Here is a 23,925-nt window from a genome sequence, read left to right as displayed (position 1 = left end):
ATTAATCAACCACATTGGTCATTAAACAGAACATGGGGTGCCTAGTGCAGGCCCAGGCTCGTCTGCCCCAAGCCTCTTAAGGTCTCCCTCCCACCCTCCGGGTCTCTGCAGGCCTTGGACCTACTTGGACCCAGATCTAACCCCCCCTCATCCTCCTCCCCAGCCCCATCACACCCTTACCATCTGTTGTACCTCTCTGGAGCTCGCTTTGAGAAAGGAGAGCAGGCTGTTCCACTCCTCAGCATCCCAAGCCCCATGGCTCTGTCCTGGAAGCAGGAACCATTTTCGGACTGTCTGATTTGTGGTACCTACTTAGGGGTGGAGTCATATGGCAGAGGGGTGGAGTAGCCTGCTCTTCTTCCCCAGTGAGAGCTGCAGAGCTCTACAGGCGGTAAGAAGGGGGAGATAGGTAGGTGGTCAGTTGTAAGGGCAAATCTGCCTGAGTTTTGTGCATGAGGCTGCTGCAGTAGCCACAAATTTAAAATCGGATCATAAGTAGCTTTTGGGGGAACGGGGGTTGTGTGTCTGTCATAACTTCAAGAATTACCTGTACATGGTGTAATTAAAGCACTATTTGTGATTCATTTAAAAACAGTATGGAAAGCACAGTAGTAGCCAAGACAGGAAAAATCAATTTATATTTCAGTAACAAAAAAAGGAAAATGCTAAAAAAAACTACATAATGCTGCTATTATCCTACAGTTTTTGTGATTCAGACTTCAACAATCCATAGAATGAAACTACTAAATGCACAAAATAAAAAAACACAGAAAACCACACTTCTAAAAAAAGGATTTAGTGGGCCACCATTTACTTAGTGAAGACATTTTATGATTACCAGGAATTAATTGTAGATGAAGTAAAACCAGAATCCTGTCTCAAAACACTAAGAATGAAGTATAGATGTTTAAATTATATAGTACAAAACCAAGATTTGCTGTAGAAGATCCTGATGATTTAAGGCAATCACAAAAAATGCTGGCAGAAGGCAAGATGGTCAGATACCAAGGGTGATGACACAAGCACCAAGCTTCAAGGATACAATGAAGTAAGGGAGGATGGGTTGGATTATATGCCATCAAGTTTTTACTGATAGATAATCCTGACAAAATGATGTCCATTTTGAAGAATCAGGAATGAGTAAACAAGAAATAGTGCAAAAAGTTTATGTTGTCCATCATTAAAATTCCTTGCAAATTTTGCCTTCCTGTAAGTTAAACACATTTGAAAATGATACATGATGCCGAGACAAAAGTAAGTACTTTAATTTTGACTTTTGTAAATCATTGAACAATACTTGAAGAAAAATATTTACTGAATTGACAAACTTTTAGAAAAATAATTAGCCAGCTGTTTTGACACTGCATGTGAAAAAGCATGACCTGTATTATGCAGGGTAGTACTGGGGTAGTCTGATGATTTGCAATCATCTGCTGTTAAACTATGACACACCACTTACCTGAGGCTAACTGCGAACAAATCTACCCATAGAAGTTAGTTTCCACAAAGGGAGTTGTTCACTAGTACACATAAAATAATACTTGATTTTTTTATTTTCTTTTTACATCAAAATTGTACAACTGAGTATACAGTTTGGTAAGTTACTGTTTTGCTGGAAGAATTCCCGGATAAAAAGAGGTCAATTATCAAAAGTATAAACAAAACACAATGAAAACAAAGTTAAGGATTTTTTTTAATTTGCAAAGTAAATATTTTATAAATAAAAAACAAATACACAAATCATCTGTAAGCTAAATAAATATCTACTTAATAAAGTCAGGTTTAATTTTTCCAAACAGCACTGGCACAGTAATTTAAAATATATAAAATTGTACTCATTCACGTAGTGTCAAAAACTGGTATGCAACAACTTCATATATTTCACTTGTTCTATTGTACGTATTGGAAATTATGATTATAGCCAAGGTAGAATCCTTACAAAACTATGCCACAGTCTACAGAAGAAAATATTATTCTCTAAACAATATGAGAATAGCTAGTGCTGAAAAAAAACATTTGGACAAAAATGGTCTTTAAAATACCAAAGCTACTATAAATTAGTACTGTATTCAATACATATCAAAATTATTAGACACCGAACAAAACTGTAGAAAAGGGAACCTTTCCTACATTTTCCTGAGTGCTTAATAAATTGAGAATATAGTGCAGGCCACACTTCCAAGGTGTGACAGATGTTATTGCTTTCTATGGCTGCATGATTTAAGTGTTTCATTTTCTATGAAAATATAAAGGCTTCTTCTAATTTAAGTCCTAAGAAGTTCTTCTTAAGATGTAAAAAGAAGTTAGATGCGTGACTTTTTGGTTGCTGGAGCAACATGGTTCATGTAACCTGATACAACTGAAAGTCCAAGTTTTTGAGCCTGAACATGAAAAAATGCCTGAAGTCTTGTTCCAGCTTTTGCTTCGCTTGTATTACGAGCATTATATTCAAAGCAGTTTGAAAACATCAGCTCAACATCCTCAATGAATTCGGCTGCAAGGAAAATAAATAAATATGCCTTTATAGTCCTAAAAGCAATGATTTCTAAACAAAGAATTTATCTGTGAAATTGCAGTTGCTTCTATGAGAGCTAATCCAATATAGTGGTTAAGGACTGGAGACCTGTTTTTTTAACCTGAATACCATTCTTATTGCCAGCAGTTCTCCCAGTCCAAAGAACCTCACAGATTGGATTTGTAAGGGGAGATCACAATCTTTCTCTCAGAATGAGACAGCATAAATATGACAGAGACACAATGCAGTCTAATATTTTATTTAAATATTAATTGTGTTTAGATAGGTATGTCCCAGGGTAGGGGTCGGCAATCTTAAACACTCAAAGAGCCACTTGGACCCATTTCCCACAGAAAACACTGGGAGCCACAGGTTCGTGTGCGCGCTGGAGGGGGGGGGCTTGATTGACGAGTTTAATTTAAAAAAAATAGAGGCTGCTGTGCATGAGTTTTCTCTCTCTCTCTCTCTCTCCCTCCCTCTCTCTTTCCTCTTCCCCGGTCTCTGATCTTCTGCTCACCTGGCAAGCGGGCTTCATGCTGTTCTCCAACAAGCTGGCACACATTCTTATTGGGCTGGCTCTCTCCTGCCTTGATCTGCCAGTCCTCTTCCCCCACTCTGTGTGTGTGTGTGTGTGTGTGTGAGAGAGAGAGAGAGAGAGAGAGAGAGAGAGAGAGAGAGAGAGAGAGACAGACAGACAGACAGAGAGAGAGAGAGAGAGAGAGAGAGAGAAAGAGAGAGCTGCTTTCTGCCTGGGGAGACGCAGCAAAGGCAGGAGCCCCGCCCAATAAGCTTGTCAGCGAATAGTGTGAGGCCACTCTTTTTCACACAGACACACACACACACACACACACAGAGAGAGAGAGAGAGAGAGAGAGAGAGAGAGAAGGGAAGCGCAAGTGCCTCTCTCTGTCTCTATCTCTCTCTCTCTGCAAATGACAGAAGACTGGGAGACGCAGGAGAAGGCTCAAAGAGCCACATGCAGTTGCCAACCCGTGTCCCAGGGGAATGCCGTGTTTCTGATTCAAAAGGGAAAATATACTCCAGCCTCCCATGACCCAAGGAAAAAAATGCAGCTGATTAAAGGAGCTGCTGGTGTAAGGAGTAACTATGTACTTCAAAACAAGCATTTCCTTTTGAATCTGAAGCACTGCAGAACCCTAGACCTATTCCAGTGTTATTTTCTATATTCGTTATCCAAAGCTTCTGATTATTTAAATTATATTGTTTTAAACATTGTTAAATTATTTAGTCAACATTACTTACAGGCTACTTTGTATTCACATTTGTTCACTTTTTCACGGATTATGTTTAAAGCGATGGGCTTTTTGATTATATCGTAGTAGTCTGGTACCTGTACGTTGTAAAATAAAAAAATAAATAAAGGATAATCTCATACAAAACAAACTATTTTTTCTTCAATCCTAGGCAAGTCGTTTGCTTCCAAGCAATTGGTCCTGCTTCTTTGGTATGAAGAATGAGATCCATATAAATATATTTGACATAAATTAGTTTTCAGATTGTGAGGAAAAGAATTATAGCAATGCTTAATTAAACAGTGCTTAAACACAAAATTTGTGAACACATTTGAATTTTTAATATTTCTGTCTAAATATGATTTAAAACATCTCTTCTCCACAGATCCTAAAACTACACAGAGAGAACCCAATTAAGCAAATGAATCTAAAACACTGTATTTGTTCATTATTCACTGAGGAAAAGGACTCAAAACTACATATTTCTATGTGGCAAAAATATGTGAATCTCTAGGATTATCAATTCACTTGAAGGGGAAATTAATCAGGTGTTTCAATGAGATGACAATCAGGTTTGAGTGTGAGAGATCCTGCCTAAAGAACAGGGAAATTCACTATTAAGATCTAATCACAACACAGCATATCATGGATTGAACAAAGAAGATTCCTGAGGACCTCTGAAAAACAATGATTCATGCTCACCAGGCTGGAAAAAGTTACAAAACTATTTCTAAAAAATTTGGACTCCACAACTCCACTGTCAACATCAGTATTTCCCTCCCCAGGAGTGGTCAACCAAACCAAGACCATCTCAAGACCAAGGTATATAATACTTCAGGGGGTCTTAAAGAACATTTCTAAACCAAACAGTAACAAAGTCTCATCCCACTTTGTCTTTTTAAATCCACCGAATTCAGCTAACCATTTTGGTGTGGGTGAGCAATATTATTTAGTTGATTTAAAAAACATTACATATTAATTAATTCTGCATCCATACAACCCATCAAACCTAGTCTGTTACTGATTGTATAATCTAACAGCATATTGGTTATTTTTCAATTAGCACATGTTGTTAATTGCGAAGTCGTGTCTGACCCATCGCGACCCCATGGACAACATTTCTCCAGGTCTTCCTGTCTTCTTATCATCTTCTGGAGTCCATTTAAACTCATGCCTACTGCTTCAGTGACTCCATCCAGCCACTTTATTCTCTGTTGTCCCATTCTTCTATTGCCCTTAATCTTTCCCAGCATTAGGCTCTTCTCCAGTGAGTCCTTCCTTCTCATTAGGTGGCCAAACTATTTGAATTTCAACTTCAGGATTTGGCCTTCTAAAGAGCAGTCAGGGTTGATTTCATCTAGGACTGACCAGTTTGAATGCCTTGCAGTCCAAGGGACTCATAGGAGTCTTCTCCAGCACCATAGTTCAAAGGCCTCAATTCTTTTGCACTCAGCCTTTCTTATGGTCCAACTTTCACATCCATACATCGCAACTGGAAAAACCATGACCTTGACTATATGCACTTTTGTTGGCAGGGTGATGTCTCTGCTTTTTAGTATGCTGTCTAGATTTGCCATAGCTTTCCTCCCCAGGAGCAAGCGTCTTTTAATTTCTTGGCTGCAGCCCCCATCTGCAGTGATCTTGGAGCCCAGGAAAATAAAATCTGTCACTACCTCCATTTCTTCCCTATTTATTTGCCAGGAATTGAGAGGGCCAGATGCCATGATCTTGGTTTTCTTCATGTTGAGTTTCAAGCCAACTTTTGCACTCTCCTTCTTCACCCACATCAAGAGGCTCTTTAATTCCTCTTCACTTTCTGCCATTAGAGTGGTATCATCTGCATATCTTAGGTTGTTATTTCTCCCGGCAATTTTAATTCCAACTTTTGATTCATCTAGCCTTGCCTTTCTCATGATGTGCTCTGCATATAAGTTAAATAGGCAGGGCGACAATATACAGCTTTGCCGGACTCCTTTCCCAATTTTGAACCAATCAGTAGTTCCATGTCCAGTTCTCACTGTTGCTTCTTGACCCGCATATAGGTTTCTCCAGAGACAAATAAGATGGTTTGGTACTCCCATCTCTTTAAGAACTTGCCACAATGTGTTGTGATTCACACAATCAAAGGCTTTAGCAGTCAATGAAGCAGAAGTAGATGTTTTTCTGGAACTCCCTAGTTTTCTCCATGATCCAACATATGTTGGCAATTTGATCTCCAGTTCCTCTACCTCTTCGAAATCCTGCCTGTACTTCTGGTAGTTCTTGATCCACATACTGCTGGAGTCTAGCACATACTTAAAAGTGAAATTCCCTTCAAATTTAACTTTTGACTTTCTTGATACTTTCATGTAGGGTTCCCTGGCAAGAATATGGAAGTGGTTTGCTATTGCCTTTGTCTGGAAGAGGTTTTTAAACTTTCCAATCTACTTTACTGCCCTGGTATTCTCTATTCCCACTTAATACCAGCCGTCTTAACACCATTTAGCTTCTGAGCCTGCATAAGTCAGATACACACTGCCCTCTGCTGAAACTTTATTTATTGTAACTTCTATTTTCTCTCTCTCTTCAATAGCTGTCTTGTTTAAAGAAGCATTATGGATTGTTATTTCACATAATAATTTCTGGTCCATTACAGTTAAGTTATCTGAGAAGCACCAATTTTTTTTTATAATGATGCATACTCTATTTCCTATCACAACACTGCCATCTATTTACAAAAGTAATTGCATTGTCAAGCCTCAATGAAGGAGAGAATTCTAAAGTGTAATTCTATAACTTGAATTTTGTACATTAGTATGTTAGTCAAGTAATTTACAAGGTTTTAAATTTGTCTATGCAAGGCCTATTTCTAATTTATTATTTTTATTTGTTTGCAATTTTCCTTCCCTGTATAACTTATTTATGAAGATCAGATTTCATTAACATTTAGTCATTTTTTCTCCTTGTGATTATTTCCAATATACATTTAAGTTAATTATTTTAATACTCTGAAATCATTCTCTCTTCTTCTTCTTCTTCTTCTTCTTCTTCTTCTTCTTCTTCTTCTTCTTCTTCTTCTTCTTCTTCTTCTTCTTCTTCTTCTTCTTCTTCTTCCTCCTCCTTCTCCTCCTCTTCTTCCTTCTTTCCCCTCCTTCATCACTTTAGCCACTGTCTATCTACTGTAGGATGAAGACATCTTCCACATGTTTCCAACCTATACAATCCTGAGCTTTCTTTTGCCAATTGGGCCCGCAATACTTGCTAATGTTGTTGATCCATTTTGTTTTAAGTCTCTTTCGTGGAAACTTTTTATCAAGTGGATCCATTCTATGACTGCCTTGGCCCACCTGCCACCAGTTCTTCTTGCTATGTGACCAGCCCATTTCCAATTCCATTCTTTTACTCTCTTGATGATATTTACCTGTATTTTGGAAACCAATTTCATAAAAGGCCAACTGTCATCATGTCGCACCAGTTCTACAACAAGCTGCTCAAAAGCAGATAATTCATGTACTCCACCCTGACGCCCTGAGGTCCTCCGATTCAGTGGCACTTGAGAAGGTTCTGGAATAATAGGATTACATATGAACATCAAAAAAAGACAAATGTAGAGAAAGTAGAAAAAATTTAATATATCCACCTTTATAAACTTGTTCACGTCTTTGGCCTACAGATAGTCTTTGCTTAATGATGGAAATTAGGAATGGCAGCCCTGTCACTAAGCAATGCAATCATCACATGACTGACTTATAACAGCAGTTGCAGCCATTCCAGTTGTCATTGTTAGATGAATTCTGTGTGCACAGTTTCTGTGATCACTATTTGCAACCTCCTATTGGCTTCCCAATTGACTTTGCTTGTCAAAAGCCAGTAGTGAAGGTTGAAAATGATAATCACATGACCATGGAACACTGCGCTGTCATAATTCTGAGTTGGTTCTCAAGTGCCCAAATTATAATCATATGATCACAGGAACACTAAAAGCCAAATTATAAGGATCATAAAATCCCACATTTAGCACTGTTGTAACTGAGAACAGTGGCTGAATGCATGGTTACTAAATGAGTATACTAAGGATAATTATATAGTTTTCATTTATTACTTGCTTCCACAGTGGCAGATATAACTCAATCCCAAGTGTTTCAGCCAAATAAGGTGAATTAAAAGAGACTTCATTTACCAATTAATCTCCCATGCCTATTTACACAACTAAACTCCATATTACCAAAATTGGAATACAAGAAAGAAAAAATACTTTTTTTATAATTCCATATTGTAATAAGTAGAAATAAATTGTCTGAGCCTGGCTCGTTCCATTTTATGAAGAAAAACATGTTCAGGAAACAGATAATTGTACCGGCACTTGCGCTAACTCATTTCAATTCAAGTTGTTTGTTAAATTCACAAAAGTTGATTCAAACACAGCTCACTCTTTCAACAAAGATAGTTTCACCAATCAATGGTGTCTGTAGCAAATCACAATATCATCATATAAATATTATCAACTGTCCACCCTGAGAGAAACTCATGTCACCAATTTACAATGTTTTACTTAGGCATTTTCAACTATAATTGCTATTCCAAGCATTTTCTGATCCTGATTTATTTGCTTTCAATATATTATGTTGAATATTATGAGGCTGGCTAATCATTAAGCATAAAAAAATAATCTCAACTGAAACAATTCAGTTAAGAATTATCCTTCTATTCAAGCTACCCCAAATCAAACTAAGAAAGCATTCTACAGTATTGCCATAAATAATTTTATGCTTGCAAATTCACCAATTAACTGCCCTCTGTTCTTAATAATGGAAAGCAGCATTGGACTACTTCACTAAACAACCAAGTGACACTAAATACGAACTAAATTTATTCTGATAGTCAATTTTATTTTAAAGGTTCAATGTACCTGTAGACTGACGTTTCCTACCCCTTTTGGAGGGGTCTGTATCTTGTGATTTTTTCCCCACTGATATTGGAGAGCTTTTCTCTTTCCTTAAATTCATCTCATCAATAATTCTGAAGCCAAGGGAACCAGAAGAACTACTCTCTGGAGTAGAGTCTGTTGTCTTTGTTCCTCTACGTTGTCTTCGATGACTGGTCAACTCTATAAATGCCTCTGCCTTCAGCATTTCTTGATTATGGCGAGTAATACGACTGCTAAGTCGTAATGTTTTTGTCACTGATGGAGGAGCAGATTTTGTTTTTCTAATGTTCTTTCCAAGAGCTTTATATGAAGAGCCATTTTGCTTAGGTGTATTCTGCTGACTGCGAGAGTTGTATCTTCCAGTACTCAGTTGATTACTAGCAAGCTTTGGGGCTCTTGTTCTTAAAGTAAGTTTTACTTGAGGCTTCCCCAGTTTGGATAAGCTGTAAGAAGTTAGAGAATTATAAATGTTTGTGATACAAATATTTTTATTCTGTTTTATTCTTTGAACTTGTGAATTCAGCACTAAATGGAAAAAGTAAGATACATTCAGTCAGATTTCTTAAGTGTATACACAAACAGGACCCTGCAGTATAGAAATTCCATTCTAGAATCATCAGCTATGGTATTACTTCTGATTCCGAAGTGCACAAATGAGGGTTTTCAAAGATGGTAATGTTAGTACAAGGACATTCCAAAATGGATATTAGTATTTCTTTACATAACCTGATCTCAATTAATACAAGAGTTTAAAATATGATAAGCAATTGTCAATGAAAAAGTTTAAAATCTAGCAAGATATTTTTCTAGTTAAAAGTTCCAGTCAGTCTCAACTTTTTTAATTAACTGGAAATTCTAAACAAATCTACATGAAGCCTGAAGTGCAGTATAATGGACTACTTTAAATTGGTGTTTTCTGGAATATGGATAAATTACAAGCTGTCTCTGGCATATTAATACTATCAGTTAGAGGAGAGTAAACTACTACCAGATCTTCAGTCACAACTCTAGATCTCGAACAGTGGTTCTCGAACAGTGGTTCTCAACCTTTTTAATGCCGTGACCCCCCCAACCGGTCGTAAGTTGAGGACTACTCAACCGGTCATAAGTCAAGGACTACTCAACTGATGCAGCACCGTTTGCAGAATGGGACTTTTGGCGGGCTCAGCAGGGCAGAGACAGCCTGGACAATTCCTACTGGCTTTTGAAAGCCAATAGAATTAGACTCTATTCAAGACAGTCTATTCTATTGGCTTTCAAAAGCCAATAGAATAAAAAGGAGTAGCACAGCTAAGGAAAAGGGGAAAAAAATGGCGGACTGCGTTGTTTGGCGACCCCCGTGAAATGGTCGTTCGACCCCAAATGGTTGAGAACCGCTGATCTAGAAGAATGTGCTAGCAAAAGTAGTCCTCTCTCTGGCTAAATGATGAAACCAAAACTAAACCTTATGAATAGATAAATGGGTAGCTACTATATTCAAGTATAATGCAATTTTCTCCAGTTCTTCCTCTTCTATTCTGCTGTCTCTACATCCACTCCCCAGACTTTTTTGTCTTTCTTATTGACAATTGTTAAATCTGTTATGTTGCAGGGGCTTGTTTGTTTGAATTCTAAAATTCCAGAGCACTTTTAGCATCTTCATTTTCCATTTGTCTATTGTATGATCCCACCAGTTCTTGCTTGCAGGCAAATGATATTTCTTGCAGATATCCCAATGGACCATTGTTACTATTTTGTCATGTGGTTGTTTGTAGTCACTCTGTGAAACTAATATACACATGTGCTCTCTTGCTTATGTCTCCAAGCCTCAAGATTTGTATCCCTAGAAAGAAAACTAGAGAATACTGGAAGTCTGTATGCAGCTTCTGCACATTTCTAACTTAGTTTTGGATTTACCTCTTTTCATCTTCTTGAGAATCAGAATTATTAATATTCTCATCCTCTTCTTCCTCTTCATAATCATCTTCACTTTGCTCAATTTCCTCATAACTAGTTTCATCCTCTTCTTTAATTTGTTCTATAGCCTCTTCATCACTTTCCACAGAAGTTCTCTGTCTGGATGAAAGCCGCCTAGAGCGCTGCTTAGGTCGACATTCCGGACAAAACCAGTCTCCATCAGGAACAGCCTTGAAGAGAGCCAGAATGTATTACTGAAATGTTTTTTGCTACTTAAGATCAGAAATAATTTTTAAACTTTCAAAGCAAATACTTCAAATTACCTTAAGCTTTGGTCTTATACAGTAGATATGATAGCCTCGATCACAGCCATCACAAAGCACCATGCTTTCAGCATCTCCTTTCTTTCTACACATTTTGCACCGAGTATTTAAAATAGACTTAGACCAGATTACGCTTCGCTCCAGTGTTGAGAGATGAAGAAAGATCTGAGAGAGGCTAGCAGAAGAAAGAAGTGATTCTCGCCAGCGATCCAAGATGGTTTTGTGTGAACGGCCACCATCACTGCCATCTTCAAATAAAGAAAACAAATAATATCAGGCTGTTATTATCCTATTTATTATAGAGTGAAACATCTGTGTTCTAATACTACTTGCATAGCAAAAAATATGAGAATAATCAACCTTGTTTAAAAGTATATTCATTTTTGTAAATCTTAGTTTAAATGAGTGTTAAATGAACTAAATGGAGTCATTTAATAGATATGAATATTTGGTATTCAAAAAAGTTTTAGAAAACATCAAAAGCTAAACTCGATGGTAGGTAGGAAAAAAATCATATAAATGAGAAATGAAAAATTGGTTCATGATCAGACATCAGAGGATAAATATAGATTATAAGCACCATACTGTTAGTGGCTTCTCTGTGATCTTACTTCAGCTTTAATTTTCACAGAAGTTATTCAAAGAAACTATTTTTAAAATAATTAATAAAATTACAAAATATAATATAAATAACTCCTTATAAATAATGTGTATACTGGATGGATGGCTTAGATTAGAATAATTAGGTGGACATAGCAAGTTATCTGGTGTAATAAAAATCTGTAAATTTACTCCAGTGGCTTTTGATTGCAATAGTTCTTATTTATTTATTTATTTTATGAGACTTATATACTACTTTAAGTGCAAGCACTCTCTAAGCGGTGTACACCAGTAAGCAATGTATATATATATTTACATTGCCCCCAACAATCTGGGTCCTCATTTTACCTACCTTGGAAGGATGGAAGACTGAGTCAACCTTGAGCCGGTGAGATTTGAACCGCTGACCTGCTGAACACAGTCAGCTAAAGTGGCCTGCAGTACTGCACTCTAAGTGCTGCGCCACCTCGGCTCTTTTCAGTAGTACAGACTAAAAATATTCTCATTGTTCTAAATAAACACACATACTGTACAATTTTTTTCTCCAATAATTCATCTATAGCAGGAGATCATTGGTGATATACCTGCTTACTCCCTACAATTCAGAATATTAATTCATCTGCACATAATCAAATTCACCTTCAAAGATTACCAGTTACTATTTAAACTACAATGTCTCTTTTCTTACTTGTAACATCAAAAGAATTAGAATTAGTAATTCATCTGCACGTACGTTTTTTACATATGAAAAACTAATCAATGAGAGGGGCAATATGATTCAAATGCCAGTTTGTTGAAAGATAAAAAAAATAGCAAAGGATCATTCTTCCACAAATTATCTAAAATGCACTCTGTGGCTACAATAAGGTCAAACAAAAATAACTGGTCTAGTGGCATGACAAATCTGTATTAATGCCAAAATTAATGACAGATTAAAGGATAGTGACCAAATTGAAGCTGCCCAGAAAAAAGAAAAGCTGCCATTTCCTTTGGATATAATCTCACTTCTTTGAAATAATCGTGTTCTTGTTAGGTCATCAAACAGCTGTGTCTAACAGAACTTTTACCCTATTAATACCAGACATAGTTGTTTTTGAAGAAGGCAATTCCAGCTTGTCTCATTGCCTTAGTGATAAAGCTGGATAACTGCCATGCACTTTGTAGAAAGCAATACTTTGGAAAAATATTTCATATATAGATTATAATTTTGAGCATGTTTTTAAATGGAAGAAAATCTATGGTTTACCATATGTATTCTGATCTTCTACTGTCTTCCTCTTTTTATCACCTTTTTGGGCTCTTTTATTTTCTTCTGCATCACCTAGTTATTTCAGGTTTATTTGGAAACAGAAGAGAATCTTTCACTAGCATAGCCTATTTTTCCAAAAATAAGACTCCATTGCTATAGGAACCAGGACCATTGGGGTGGGGAGGAGAAATGGGAAATAAAAGAGTGTACCTAAAAATTGTCTTTGTCTTTCACTATATAGCAATGTGCATTATCAAAATTATTGTGAATTTTGCAGTTTTACAAACGTTTTCAGTACTCCATTGAGTATATCATGTTTTGCCTCTGCATCCAAAGTTATATCAGAACAAAAAATTAAAACAAATTGTTCATGCTGAGAATGCATGTCTTGCATTTCTATCATTCAATATTCAACATTTTAAAGCCAGGCGGCTACGCTTTGCTCAGTCTTACAAAGTGAGGCTTACAAAATCTTACAAAGTGAGGCAATAAAATGAATTTTCTGATCTCAGCATGGTCAGAATACTCACACAATCCATTTATCCTTTTTTGACACAATTATGATCATGTGTATTAGGGTCATGTAAAATATATCACACTCAGTGTAATACATCCCATATTACAGTGTATTTTTTCCTGAAATTGGAAATGTCTATGGAGATTCTCAGTCATCCATGTCATGGTTGTTCCAAAGCTACTTTTTCAGAAGGCAGCTGGACTTTTCTTTATTTTTCCTTGAAGATGTTTCGCTTTTCATCCAAGAAGCTTCTTGGATGAGAAGTGAAATGTCTTCAAATAAAACAAACAAAGTCCAATTGCCTTTTGAAAAAGCATCTTTGGGACACCTGAAAATGGGACAAATTAAGGAGTTCCATTCCACATTGTTTCAAGTATTTTTCAATGTCCAATGATTATCTTCTTTTTCTAAATTTCTCAAACTATAGAGACTTAGAAATTGTATTAGTAGACACAAGGCATATGATTACAGGCTAACATTACTATTCTTTTCAGTAGCCTTGGTTCCATAAATTTTCAGAATAACCTTCGATCCTTCTAGAAAGTTATTGTGGAGGGCCTATGTTTGGCTTATAGATCTGTCCCAGAATTTGCTGCTATAACAAGGTTCCATAATGCCATAGCAGCAATTGGATGACAGGAGGGGATAATGATCCTCTTTAAAAACAAAAAACAGACTTTTGATGCCTGAGCATTATTCTTTTAGAGGGACAAGAAATAGACATTCTGCAGCACATTAGCCTCATTAACCCTCTGGAGAGAAGGGTTTGGATTAATTTGATTTTTTATCCTTTTGCTAGAAGACAATCAAACACCATATAATATGTATTTGTGCTTGTGAAAGGAAGAGGATATAGAGTTAATTGGCCATGTGTCACTATAATTGTTGCTGAGGGAATTGTTGGGGAATTCTAGGAGTTGAAGTCCACAAATCTTAAAGCTACTGTAGCGACTGAGAATTCTATATACAGTACAGTATTTCCTAGTAATTATCTAGCCTGTTCTCATATGTGATGGTTATATTAAACTAAACTTAATTTTAAGTCAGGTTAAGAGGAAAGTATTTTTACTTTTGTTTCTGATTAGCAATTATGAGAAGATGCTACAAATTGAAAGATTGAAGGCAAAAGGAGAAGGAGAGGGAAGATGAGATGATTACATAGTGTCTCAACATAATGAACATGAATTTGGGCAAACTCTGGGAGACAGTGAGGACAGGGAAGCCTGGCATGCTATGGTCCATGGAATTATGATTTAGCAATTGGATAATAATAATAATAATAATGATGATGATGATGATGATGATAAAGTTGGAAGGGACCTTGGAGGTCATCTAGTCCAATCCCCTGCTCAGGCAGGAAACCCTATACCATTTTGGACAAATGGCTGTCCAGTTTCTTCTTAAAAACTTCCAGTGTTGGAGCATTCACCACTTCTGGAGGCAGGTTGTTCCACTGGTTAATTGTTCTAACTGTCAGGAAGTTTCTCCTTAGTTCTAGGTTGCTTCTCTCTTTAGTTAGTTTCCACCCGTTGCTTCTTGTCCTGCCTTCAGGCACTTTGGAAAATAGCTTGACTCCCTCTTCTTTGTGGCAGCCCCTGAGATATTGAACAGCTATCATGTCCTCCCTCGTCCTTCTCTTCGTTAAACTAGACATACCCAATTCCAGGAACTGTTCCTTATATGCTTTAGCCTCCAGTCCCCTAATCATCTTTGTTGCTCTTCTCTGTACTCTTTCTAGAGTCTCAACATCTTTTTACATTGTGATGACCAAAACTGGATGCAGTATTCCAAATGTGGCCTTACCAAGGCATTGTAAAGTGGTATTAATACTTCACGTGATCTTGATTCTATCCCTCTGTTAATGCAGCCTAGCACTGTGTTGGCTTTTTTGGCAGCTGCAGCACACTGCTGGCTCATATTTAAGTGATTGTCCACTGGGACTCCAAGATCCCTCTCACAGTTGCTACTATTGAGCAAGGTACCACTTATACTATACCTGTGGATTTGGTTTTTCTTGCCTAAATGTAGAACCTTACTTTTTTCATCATTGAATTTCATTTTGTTAGATAGCACCCAATGTTTTAAGTCTGTCAAGATCCTCCTGTATCTTAAGCTTACCTTCTGGTGTGTTGGCTATTCCTGCCAGCTTGATGTTGTCTGCAAATTTGATGAGTTCCCCATCTATTCCCTCATTCAAATCATTGATGAAGATGTTGAAGTGCACTGGGCCCAGAACAGAGCCCTGGGGCACCCCACTACACACTTCCCTCCATGTAGATGCAGTTCTTTTGAGAACCACCCGCTGAGTATGGCTGGTCAGCCAGCTACGAATCCATCTGGTGGTGATGCTGTCTACCCCACATTTTTCTATCTTCTCAAGTAGTAGGTTGTGATCTACTTTATCAAATGCCTTACTGAAGTCCAAGTAAATTATATCCACAGCATTCCTCTGGTCCACTAATTTTGTCACAAGCTTCAAGTGTGCTTCATTATTGTTCCTATTTATTACAGGGGTTTTCAAATCCCTTTTAAGATAATCTATTTCACCAGTTTTTCTGAAGAATCTCTGTAAATCTACTTCTGTGGATTTAGGATGAAAAGTACAGAAGTAAAGCGTGTTTAGAGTTCCCTTTTTGCTAATTTCATGAATGACCTTTGCACACATGTTCAGTCACTTGTCTCTAAAATGCAATGACAATTTTAAACTCCAACTTACTTACTTCCCAATTTTAATGAATTGTTTAATACATCTGCTATGCAATTTGTTAATGTATCTGTTTTGATCCAAATTACTTTTTCCTTCATAAATCAACAGAGTTCCAGAAGTAGACACTTACCAAGTGGGGCTTTGAGAAATTTGCGTTCAATTCCTTGCTGTATCTGAAGCAATGCCAATGCCAAATAATGTACAGTATTATTCATAGGCTGTGGAGTACTCGTATTAGTTGAAGTAGTACTTCGAGATTCAAGTTTTAATCCTATTAATCTAAAATAAAGTTTAAAATTGGTCAATAACTTAAAACCATGTATTTATTGTATCTGCTATTTATTTATTGTGTTTATCTATTGCCAAGTACAACAAAAATAATCCTGATAGGTTATAATATAAAATCAATATAAAAACATAAAGACCAGGAAAAGTACAAATAACTATAAAATAGTAAGCATGATAGTGATTATTCATTCCCCAGAGGCCCTGTGGAACACCTGCCTTTAACGTTTCTAGGCCCTCGACAATGAGAGTGCCAAACTAATTGCAAGGAGGAACATAATTCTACACTATGGGACAGCAACAGAGAAATACTGCCTGTAACTTCTGCCCCCCTTCACCTCATCTATATGGCAACACCCAATGAATAAGAATGATCAGGATAAGAATTCATGAATTTGCATTTTACTGAGTATAATTTATAACATTGCAATAAATACTTTATTAAGAAGCATCTATACATAAATCAATTTCAAAAACCTTGTTTGAACAGAACACAACTGTGAAATTCATTTATCACATTTATAAACTACCCATTTCATAGAGACTCTGAGTGATGTATTAATAGACATAAAAACATAAAAACCATATTTATATTCTAAAAGCAGGGAACAAAGCAGTACCAATGTGTTTTACACAATTCATCAAAAATGACACCAGAATTCTCTGGTTCAGATGGTGTTTATAAAGTAATTAAAAGTAACTACTTAAAACTACATTCCCTTTCTCAAAAGGGAAAATTCTGAAAACATATAACCTTGTGATGTCTAATATGCCATCAAATGCAATATTGTGCTATGTACAAATCTCGGTAATATCAAGATTATAGCACATCCATTTTAATGCTGTTAAAAATTCATAGTTTCTCTTTAATTATGAAAGTTTCAGAAAATTGTTTAGTCTTATGTCTCTACAGATAATTGTATAGCTTAATTAACAAATTAATTAAAATGACCACTGACCAACATAAGGACAGATTTAGCCATAATTTCAACTGGATACTGTGAGCATCCTAGACCAAGCTAAATCCAGAAACTGCCAGGGAATTCTTAGAAGCTTGGCACTTAAGAGAAATCAGCCATGAACAGGCACATAAACAACATTTACACACTATTCATAAGAGACAATAAAAAAGCTAAAAAGGAAACAAAAAGACTAGAACACCTTCTTGCTAGCAATCAATACCCAGATAAGCAAGGAATAACACCAGGATTAACACCAGACAATCAAGTTGCAAACAATAGGAACCACCAACTCAGACAAACAAGCAGTAAACAATGACCTAATCAAAGAATTACTAAGGAGAAAACAACACCCCACCCACCAAGTCTGAAAGAGTAAGCTACTGTCTATAAATAGAGAGCAAGCCTAACTCCCTTTTAGCATGAATAGGTTACCTAGTTGGGTAACAAAACGTTTGCAAAAAAAACATTGAAGCTCAGAATGCATCAAGGACTCATTAGCATGCTTCACACAATCATTACTAGGGCTATGTTAAATGTTTGCTCATATATACAAAAATTACACTTCTAAAAAAAAGATCCACCCCTTCACTGTATTTACTGTATTCAGAAATGTGATTACTGAATGACATAGCATCATGTCATTATCAGCTACAAAAGCTATCTTATATTAAGTCAGATCACTGGTCAATATCTTAGTGTTGGGTGATTTTGCTCTCCAGTATTTAAGATAAGAATCTTATGTGGCATTTCCAATGATTTAGCTTGAGAACATCTGCAAAAAATATTTGTAGTATACCATTGAACTATAGCTTTTTTTTTGTTTTTAAGCAAATCAAAGAAAAGGGAAATAGTGGCAGGCAAGACATTTTCTCCTAAAAATAGTCAAGCTTAAATGGTGTATGTGTGTGTGCGTGTTTCTCAATGGTCTTTTAATGTAAGATGCTGGTTCACTTTTATTATCATAAGCAGAATTTGTTGTTTTAAAAAAATGGTAAATTGAAGGCTATCCTTTTCTTCTTTTCCCTCAGACCTCTTACCATATACTAAATCATTTGTGCAATCTTGGCTTATTGAATTCTCTGTCCTCTTCTATCTAGTGGTGCCTTTGCACATCTCTTTTAATTCCATTTTGGTGTTGTTTATTAAGTTAAGAATTGTAGTTTCATAAAATGTATATACTAAGTTTGATATTGACAAATCAATATTGTGCAAATTAACAACAAAATACTTTTTCCCAATGTGTCTTAGGCTTTCTCTATTATGTGCACAAACTCTATTTTTAAAAAATCCAAGGAGAATACTGACTGATCGCCAATATTTTCTAAGATTGCAAGATTATATCCTTTAATGAAACGGGTGGTTAGAGATGAAATGCAATTTATCCATTCAAATATTAATTAAAAAATAAAATATCTAGACAATAGCTATTACCTGTCTTTTGCAAGAATTCTTATTTGATTATCTATTTCCATCTCTTCCACATTTTCATTAACAGATTTTATTACACCATTTTCTTTATTTTCTTCACTTAGTAGTTCATACTGCCCATTTTCTAAGGCTGCTCTCCAACTGTATCTGTCCATTACCTGTAAGTACAATTATATTTACTCAGGTATCTGTCATACAGAAAAACCTTATTTAAATTGCATTTGCATTTTCAAACAAATAAAAGTAGTGCTTTGAAAGAGTTCAGCAATTTCATACCATTCTTCATAAAAATGAAGGAGTCAAATACCTTAATGGAGCCCAATGTTCCTTGGAAAATTCTATCTTCAATGTCTAAGAGAAAGTCTCTAAGCCTTAATTCAAGTTGCTTTTCTGCAGATTTTTGGACTATATCATAGCCATTTTGTATTTTTCCACGTCCAAACTGTAGCTTGGCTTCATTCTGTGTTTTTTCTGTAACATTAAGAGATTATATAGAATGCCTTCATATTTGACCGTAAATCTTTTAATATTACTGTGAAAAATATTGTTTAATTATTCTGTATTAATAATATTGTAACAATATTTTGTAATAACAATGCTGCTGTATCCCACTGAAATACATTGTTCACTGAATTGAGTAAAGTGCTCACACTTTCTTCACAGCAACAAAGAACTGACTCTTTAAAAGAGCATTTGAAGGTTAAGAGTCACAACTTACATTGTTTTTGATATCTCTTATTTTTATATTATTACTGTTACATTTCTGTTCAGATGGATATTTTATAGGATTTTAGTCGGATATTAGCTATCTAGAGCTCTTGGCCCTAGTGAAATATAAACAAAATCTAATATGTAGCAAAATCTTTGTAAAGTATAGAATGTTTTATATAGTCCTGGTAAGATTTTTTTATATTTGGTTAAAAAGAGATTGCAAAATTAATGAACCATACTGACAGTATTAACAAACTATGATTCATTTAAACTCAAATTATCTCAACTGTATGAATAAGAACAAATTCTACATGATATAAACTAAATAACCATAAAGCCTTCAATCATTAACATCTAGGAAGTTTACCTGAAATATAGAATTTTTCAATAGGAAAACTACTAAATTGTTCACATATTCTGGATTTTTCCTGTAAAAGAACTTCCTTCAAGGCACTTTCCCTATATCCTCGGGAATTGAGAGCTTCTAGGAGTTGGTCAAACTGTTCCTGAGAACTGTAAAAGCACCACCTATTTGGCTTTTGGATTGGTTGTGATACATTTACAATAGCACTATTATCCAAATCTTGGCACGTATTGGAGGTAGATTCTGTTGTCAAAGACTCTCCAGTTTTAACGACTATCTGAGATTTTTCTGAAATATGAGCCTGTACATTATTATGAAATGAAGATGGCCGAGGCAACAGCATGTCTTCTGTAAGACCAGAATAGTCTTCTTCCACAAATAGTCCTGGAATAGATGAAAAAAGCCAATAGCGTCGATATAAGCGGTCACGGCCCAAAGGAGAAATATTGGTGCAGACTGTAGCTTTCTGAATCTTTTCTATGAGTTCCTTTTCTTTATTTTGTTGTTCCTGTTTTAAAGCTGCTTCTTCTTCTGCAGTGAGCAGTTCACACTTATCATCAGTAGTCCCCACTTGTCTTGAAAAATCTTTAAAGCCATTCTGTTCTCCTTGCCCTAGAAACAAAAAAAATTACAGATATAAGCACAGGACAAGCAGCTTAATTAAAAACCATTTGTATTTTTTTTTTACAGATTATAAAAAAGCAAACATTTCATGCAAAATATCCAACTTAAATTCTAAATTTATAATATTCCTTTTAGTATAGTGCTAATTGTCTGAATGAGGCAGAGAAAGTATAGAGAATGGCTACTGACATTCTCTCCAATCCTTTGATTACAACTCAGTTCTGGGTTACATGACAAAGAAAGGAGAACTGATGGAGCTTAAGACTGGAGAAATCAATAACATACTGAGACATTGCCCATTGGCTTCTCCCATGAAGCCACACTGGGAAAACTATTTCTCTGCAGCTCCGGGCTGGAGCCAGCCCATTTTCAAACCAGGCATTTCTTCTGCCAGCTCTTCACTAAATAAAATGTCATTCCATTCTGTTTGTTTTCAGATATTTATTCTGCAGATGGACAAATTTATGTATAGAGTCCTGAGGAACTTTATATAATTTATTTCCAATATTCTATTTCAGAACAACAAAAATTTGTTTTGGAGGCAGCTGGTAAAGGTATTTTATATGAAGAGTTTTTTCTGCAAAGTGGCTCTGAGCTAAGACTGATTAGTAGATCTCTCTCTCTCTCTCTCTCTCTCTCTCTCTCTCCCTCTCTCTCTTTCTCTCTCTAAATAAGGGGGATAGCCATTTTGCAAATTATACTGGATAACCTACATTAAATATTATTTTGCCCCATTCAGAAATGCTATTCATACATTTAGCTACCGTGTTGAAAATGACAGCATTGAGTAAAGCACCTGCGGGGGGGGGGGGGAATGGACATTGATTTAGGTGAATTCCTAGGTTGGCTCTCTCTCTCTCTCTCTCTCTCTCTCTCTCTCTCTCTCTCTCTCTCCCTCTCTCTCATAAACTGACCATCTCCCTCACAGAGGAACTCTGGGCAGTGTACAAGTAAAAGCGAAGTCCTTTTACAGGTAGTCCTCAATTTACTACTACAACTGGCACCAGAATTTCCATTGCAATCACAAGCTGAATCAGACCCAATTTTACAATAATTTTTACAGCAGTCATTAAATGAATCACCATGGATATACACAAAGAATAACATACTTTCTTTTTAATGGAACTACCAATTTCAGTGAAGTATACAACTTTACTTTTTCCCTAATACTGTATATTGTCTTGCCTTAAAAAACAATGCAATTATATGAGTCATACAATTTCAGATTAAATAAATCAGATAATAATCAGAGGGGGAAAAAGTGATGACACAGTAGAAATATAAAAGTATAAAAACAAGAATATAGTCTATTATATAAAATTATTCAACAGTATGCATATTTTACATATGAAGAAAAGTTGAATACCACCAAACACCACATAACACCACCAAAAAGTAATGAAACAAAGTGGTGAGTAGCTTTAAATATCAAAGTTGATCAACATAATAACTGTGTCAACGCTGCTAATATTGAATATTCTTGCTTTGACAATATATGCAGAACTGTCTGGTATTTTTAGAGTTAAATCAGGTGACAGCAAAAGGGGAGGAGAATATAAGGAAAGCCCGGGAAAAAGAAACGGAAGTGAATCTTTGCCCTCCAAGTTAATTGGAAGATGTGAATCATGACCCCCAAATAGGGGAGGGGAAATGCCTGGAATGTTATGTGCAAAGGAAGGGAAATTCAGATCTTAGCATTCCACCATGCCATACTGACACTCTGTAACACTAATAAAGGCTTTTTAGGTTAAAAAAAATGCCTGAAAGTTCTTTGAAGTGTTTCGTTAATCAGACACATGTCAAACTGATTCATATAAATAAACCAAGCTGACTTTAACTTGGTGAAAAAGGAAGCAATGCTGAAGTTCCAATTGTACTCTTTCATTCCAACGACAACCTTAGAAATTGAGTCTGAGTCAATGAATTAAAGTTTAACAAATACCTTTTTTGTTATTTGGCGATGGGTTATCTTCTTCATCTGTCATGGCACCTACTTCTTGCTCCTTTGTTTCAATCCCCTTGCTGTCTGTACTTGTATCAAGCTCTTCTCGATCTTCATCACTGATACTATAGACAGAAAAATGGACAGGTTCAAAGAAAAGTAAATATCATAAAACAACATTTGATTGTGCCATCTATGTCTATATCACAAGAGAAAGGTGCTGCTATCCCCTGGGAATAGATTTCTAAGGAAAGGAAGTTTTCCAATGACTAAAGAATGAAATGTATTTGAATATTAGTAGCTCAGGTTGTAGTTGGGCTGTTGGTTTGAGCTCCGAGCTTGGCAATATGGTTGCAAACGTTTCATTACCATTCAAGGAGACATTATCAGTGTGATTTGAATTGTGCTCATCTGTCAGAATACTGGCCCTTTAAAAGCTTTTTATGTGAAATCATAACCCTTCACAAGTGATCGGACGTCTCAGTAATGGCAGCCAGTCAATCAAACAATCCGAAACCAGACTATGACTCAGAAGGACCCAAACGAACAACAGGAATGCTAATTTGCATTACACAGAGGTACTTAACACGAAAGACTGCAGCCCAGCAACAATCATCCAAACAGCCCGAAATCAGACCATGACTCAGAAATATGTGAATAAAAATATTCATACCAATTTGCATCACATAGAAAGGTATTTAAAGGCCAGTGTTCTGATAGGCGAGCACAATTCAAAGCACACTGACAACATCTCCTTGAATGGTGATGAAACATTTGCAACCGAATTACAAAGCTCGGAGCTCAAACCAACAGCCCAATGACTAAAGAATATTCCACCTATAGTTTGATGATATACTAAAATAACTGTTATGGTGCATCTTCCTTTGAATATATACAGTAAGTATGATTGAAGTAATTTGAAAAGGACTTGAAAGTAATTGGAAAGCTAAATTTATACTAATCTTATATAGGTCAAGGATTCCCAAACCAGCCTCAGGATTCCCTGGGGTGTATAAATACAAAGAAATTCCAGTTGGGGGAAGCATGAGAATGTAATGCTTTTAAAAAGAAAATTATAGTTTGTTGTAGAAAGTGGTAGAACATTGTCAATATTTCAGACACACATGACAATTTGGGAATGACCAGAATTGTTGAGTTTTGATTTGCAATGGAGTAAGAATGTGTAAGACTGTGTAAGTAACAATAATGAGCATCAATACCAATTCCTATAAAACAATTTGCTTGCATCTGTTAAATTTATTTTTAATTTAATTATTACATTTATTTATAAATTTAACATGTATATATTTTAATAATACCAGATGGCCATAGTTAAGAAAATACAATCAGTACTCTATATTACATATGACTTCACTGTCAATTGCCTATTCAATTGTGTATAAAATGTCATTCAATTCTTAACAAGAGTGCTGTGGGTTCATATTATCTTGAATGACCCATTACAATAGAGTACAATAGAGTACTTGAAAGACAAGGCCAAGGAGTTCTGAAGTTCAGAAACTGAAATACATGGCATCCATTCTGCTGCAGCTGTTTGTCAGCCAAAGTATCAGAATCTTCTTAGGAACTGTTATTACATACAGCTAAGAAGGCATCTAGTGCAGGAGCTACTTCTTTGAAAC

General features: G+C 35.9%; 1 protein-coding gene across 2 annotated transcripts in view; it reads right to left on the bottom strand.

The window, feature by feature from the left end:
- Positions 1 to 609: 609 nt before the first annotated feature.
- BAZ1A (bromodomain adjacent to zinc finger domain 1A) overlaps positions 610 to 23,925 on the bottom strand; it is a 67,107-nt gene continuing 43,791 nt past the window's right edge. The window contains exons 17-27 of one of the 2 annotated variants that reach the window (XM_039351843.1): positions 22,283 to 22,407; positions 19,720 to 20,328; positions 18,949 to 19,112; positions 18,645 to 18,799; positions 16,097 to 16,245; positions 10,894 to 11,141; positions 10,571 to 10,800; positions 8,657 to 9,117; positions 7,169 to 7,311; positions 3,779 to 3,866; positions 610 to 1,207 (exon numbers count right to left, since the gene is read on the bottom strand). In XM_039351843.1, coding sequence (XP_039207777.1) covers positions 1,206 to 1,207; positions 3,779 to 3,866; positions 7,169 to 7,311; positions 8,657 to 9,117; positions 10,571 to 10,800; positions 10,894 to 11,141; positions 16,097 to 16,245; positions 18,645 to 18,799; positions 18,949 to 19,112; positions 19,720 to 20,328; positions 22,283 to 22,407 — 2,374 coding nt within the window. In that variant the 3' untranslated portion in view covers positions 610 to 1,205. Of the gene's footprint in view, positions 1,208 to 1,535; positions 2,495 to 3,778; positions 3,867 to 7,168; positions 7,312 to 8,656; positions 9,118 to 10,570; positions 10,801 to 10,893; positions 11,142 to 16,096; positions 16,246 to 18,644; positions 18,800 to 18,948; positions 19,113 to 19,719; positions 20,329 to 22,282; positions 22,408 to 23,925 lie in introns of those variants that run through there. The other variant, XM_039351842.1, reaches the window with a different exon arrangement.

This window comes from Crotalus tigris, unplaced genomic scaffold, assembly GCF_016545835.1.
Source record: "Crotalus tigris isolate CLP2741 ecotype Arizona unplaced genomic scaffold, ASM1654583v1 scf7180000018371.15429387391:27106975, whole genome shotgun sequence".
NCBI classification, from domain to species: domain Eukaryota; kingdom Metazoa; phylum Chordata; class Lepidosauria; order Squamata; family Viperidae; genus Crotalus; species Crotalus tigris.
The sequence above is the reverse complement of the archived record's forward strand: the minus strand, read 5'-3'. Positions and strand labels throughout refer to the sequence as shown.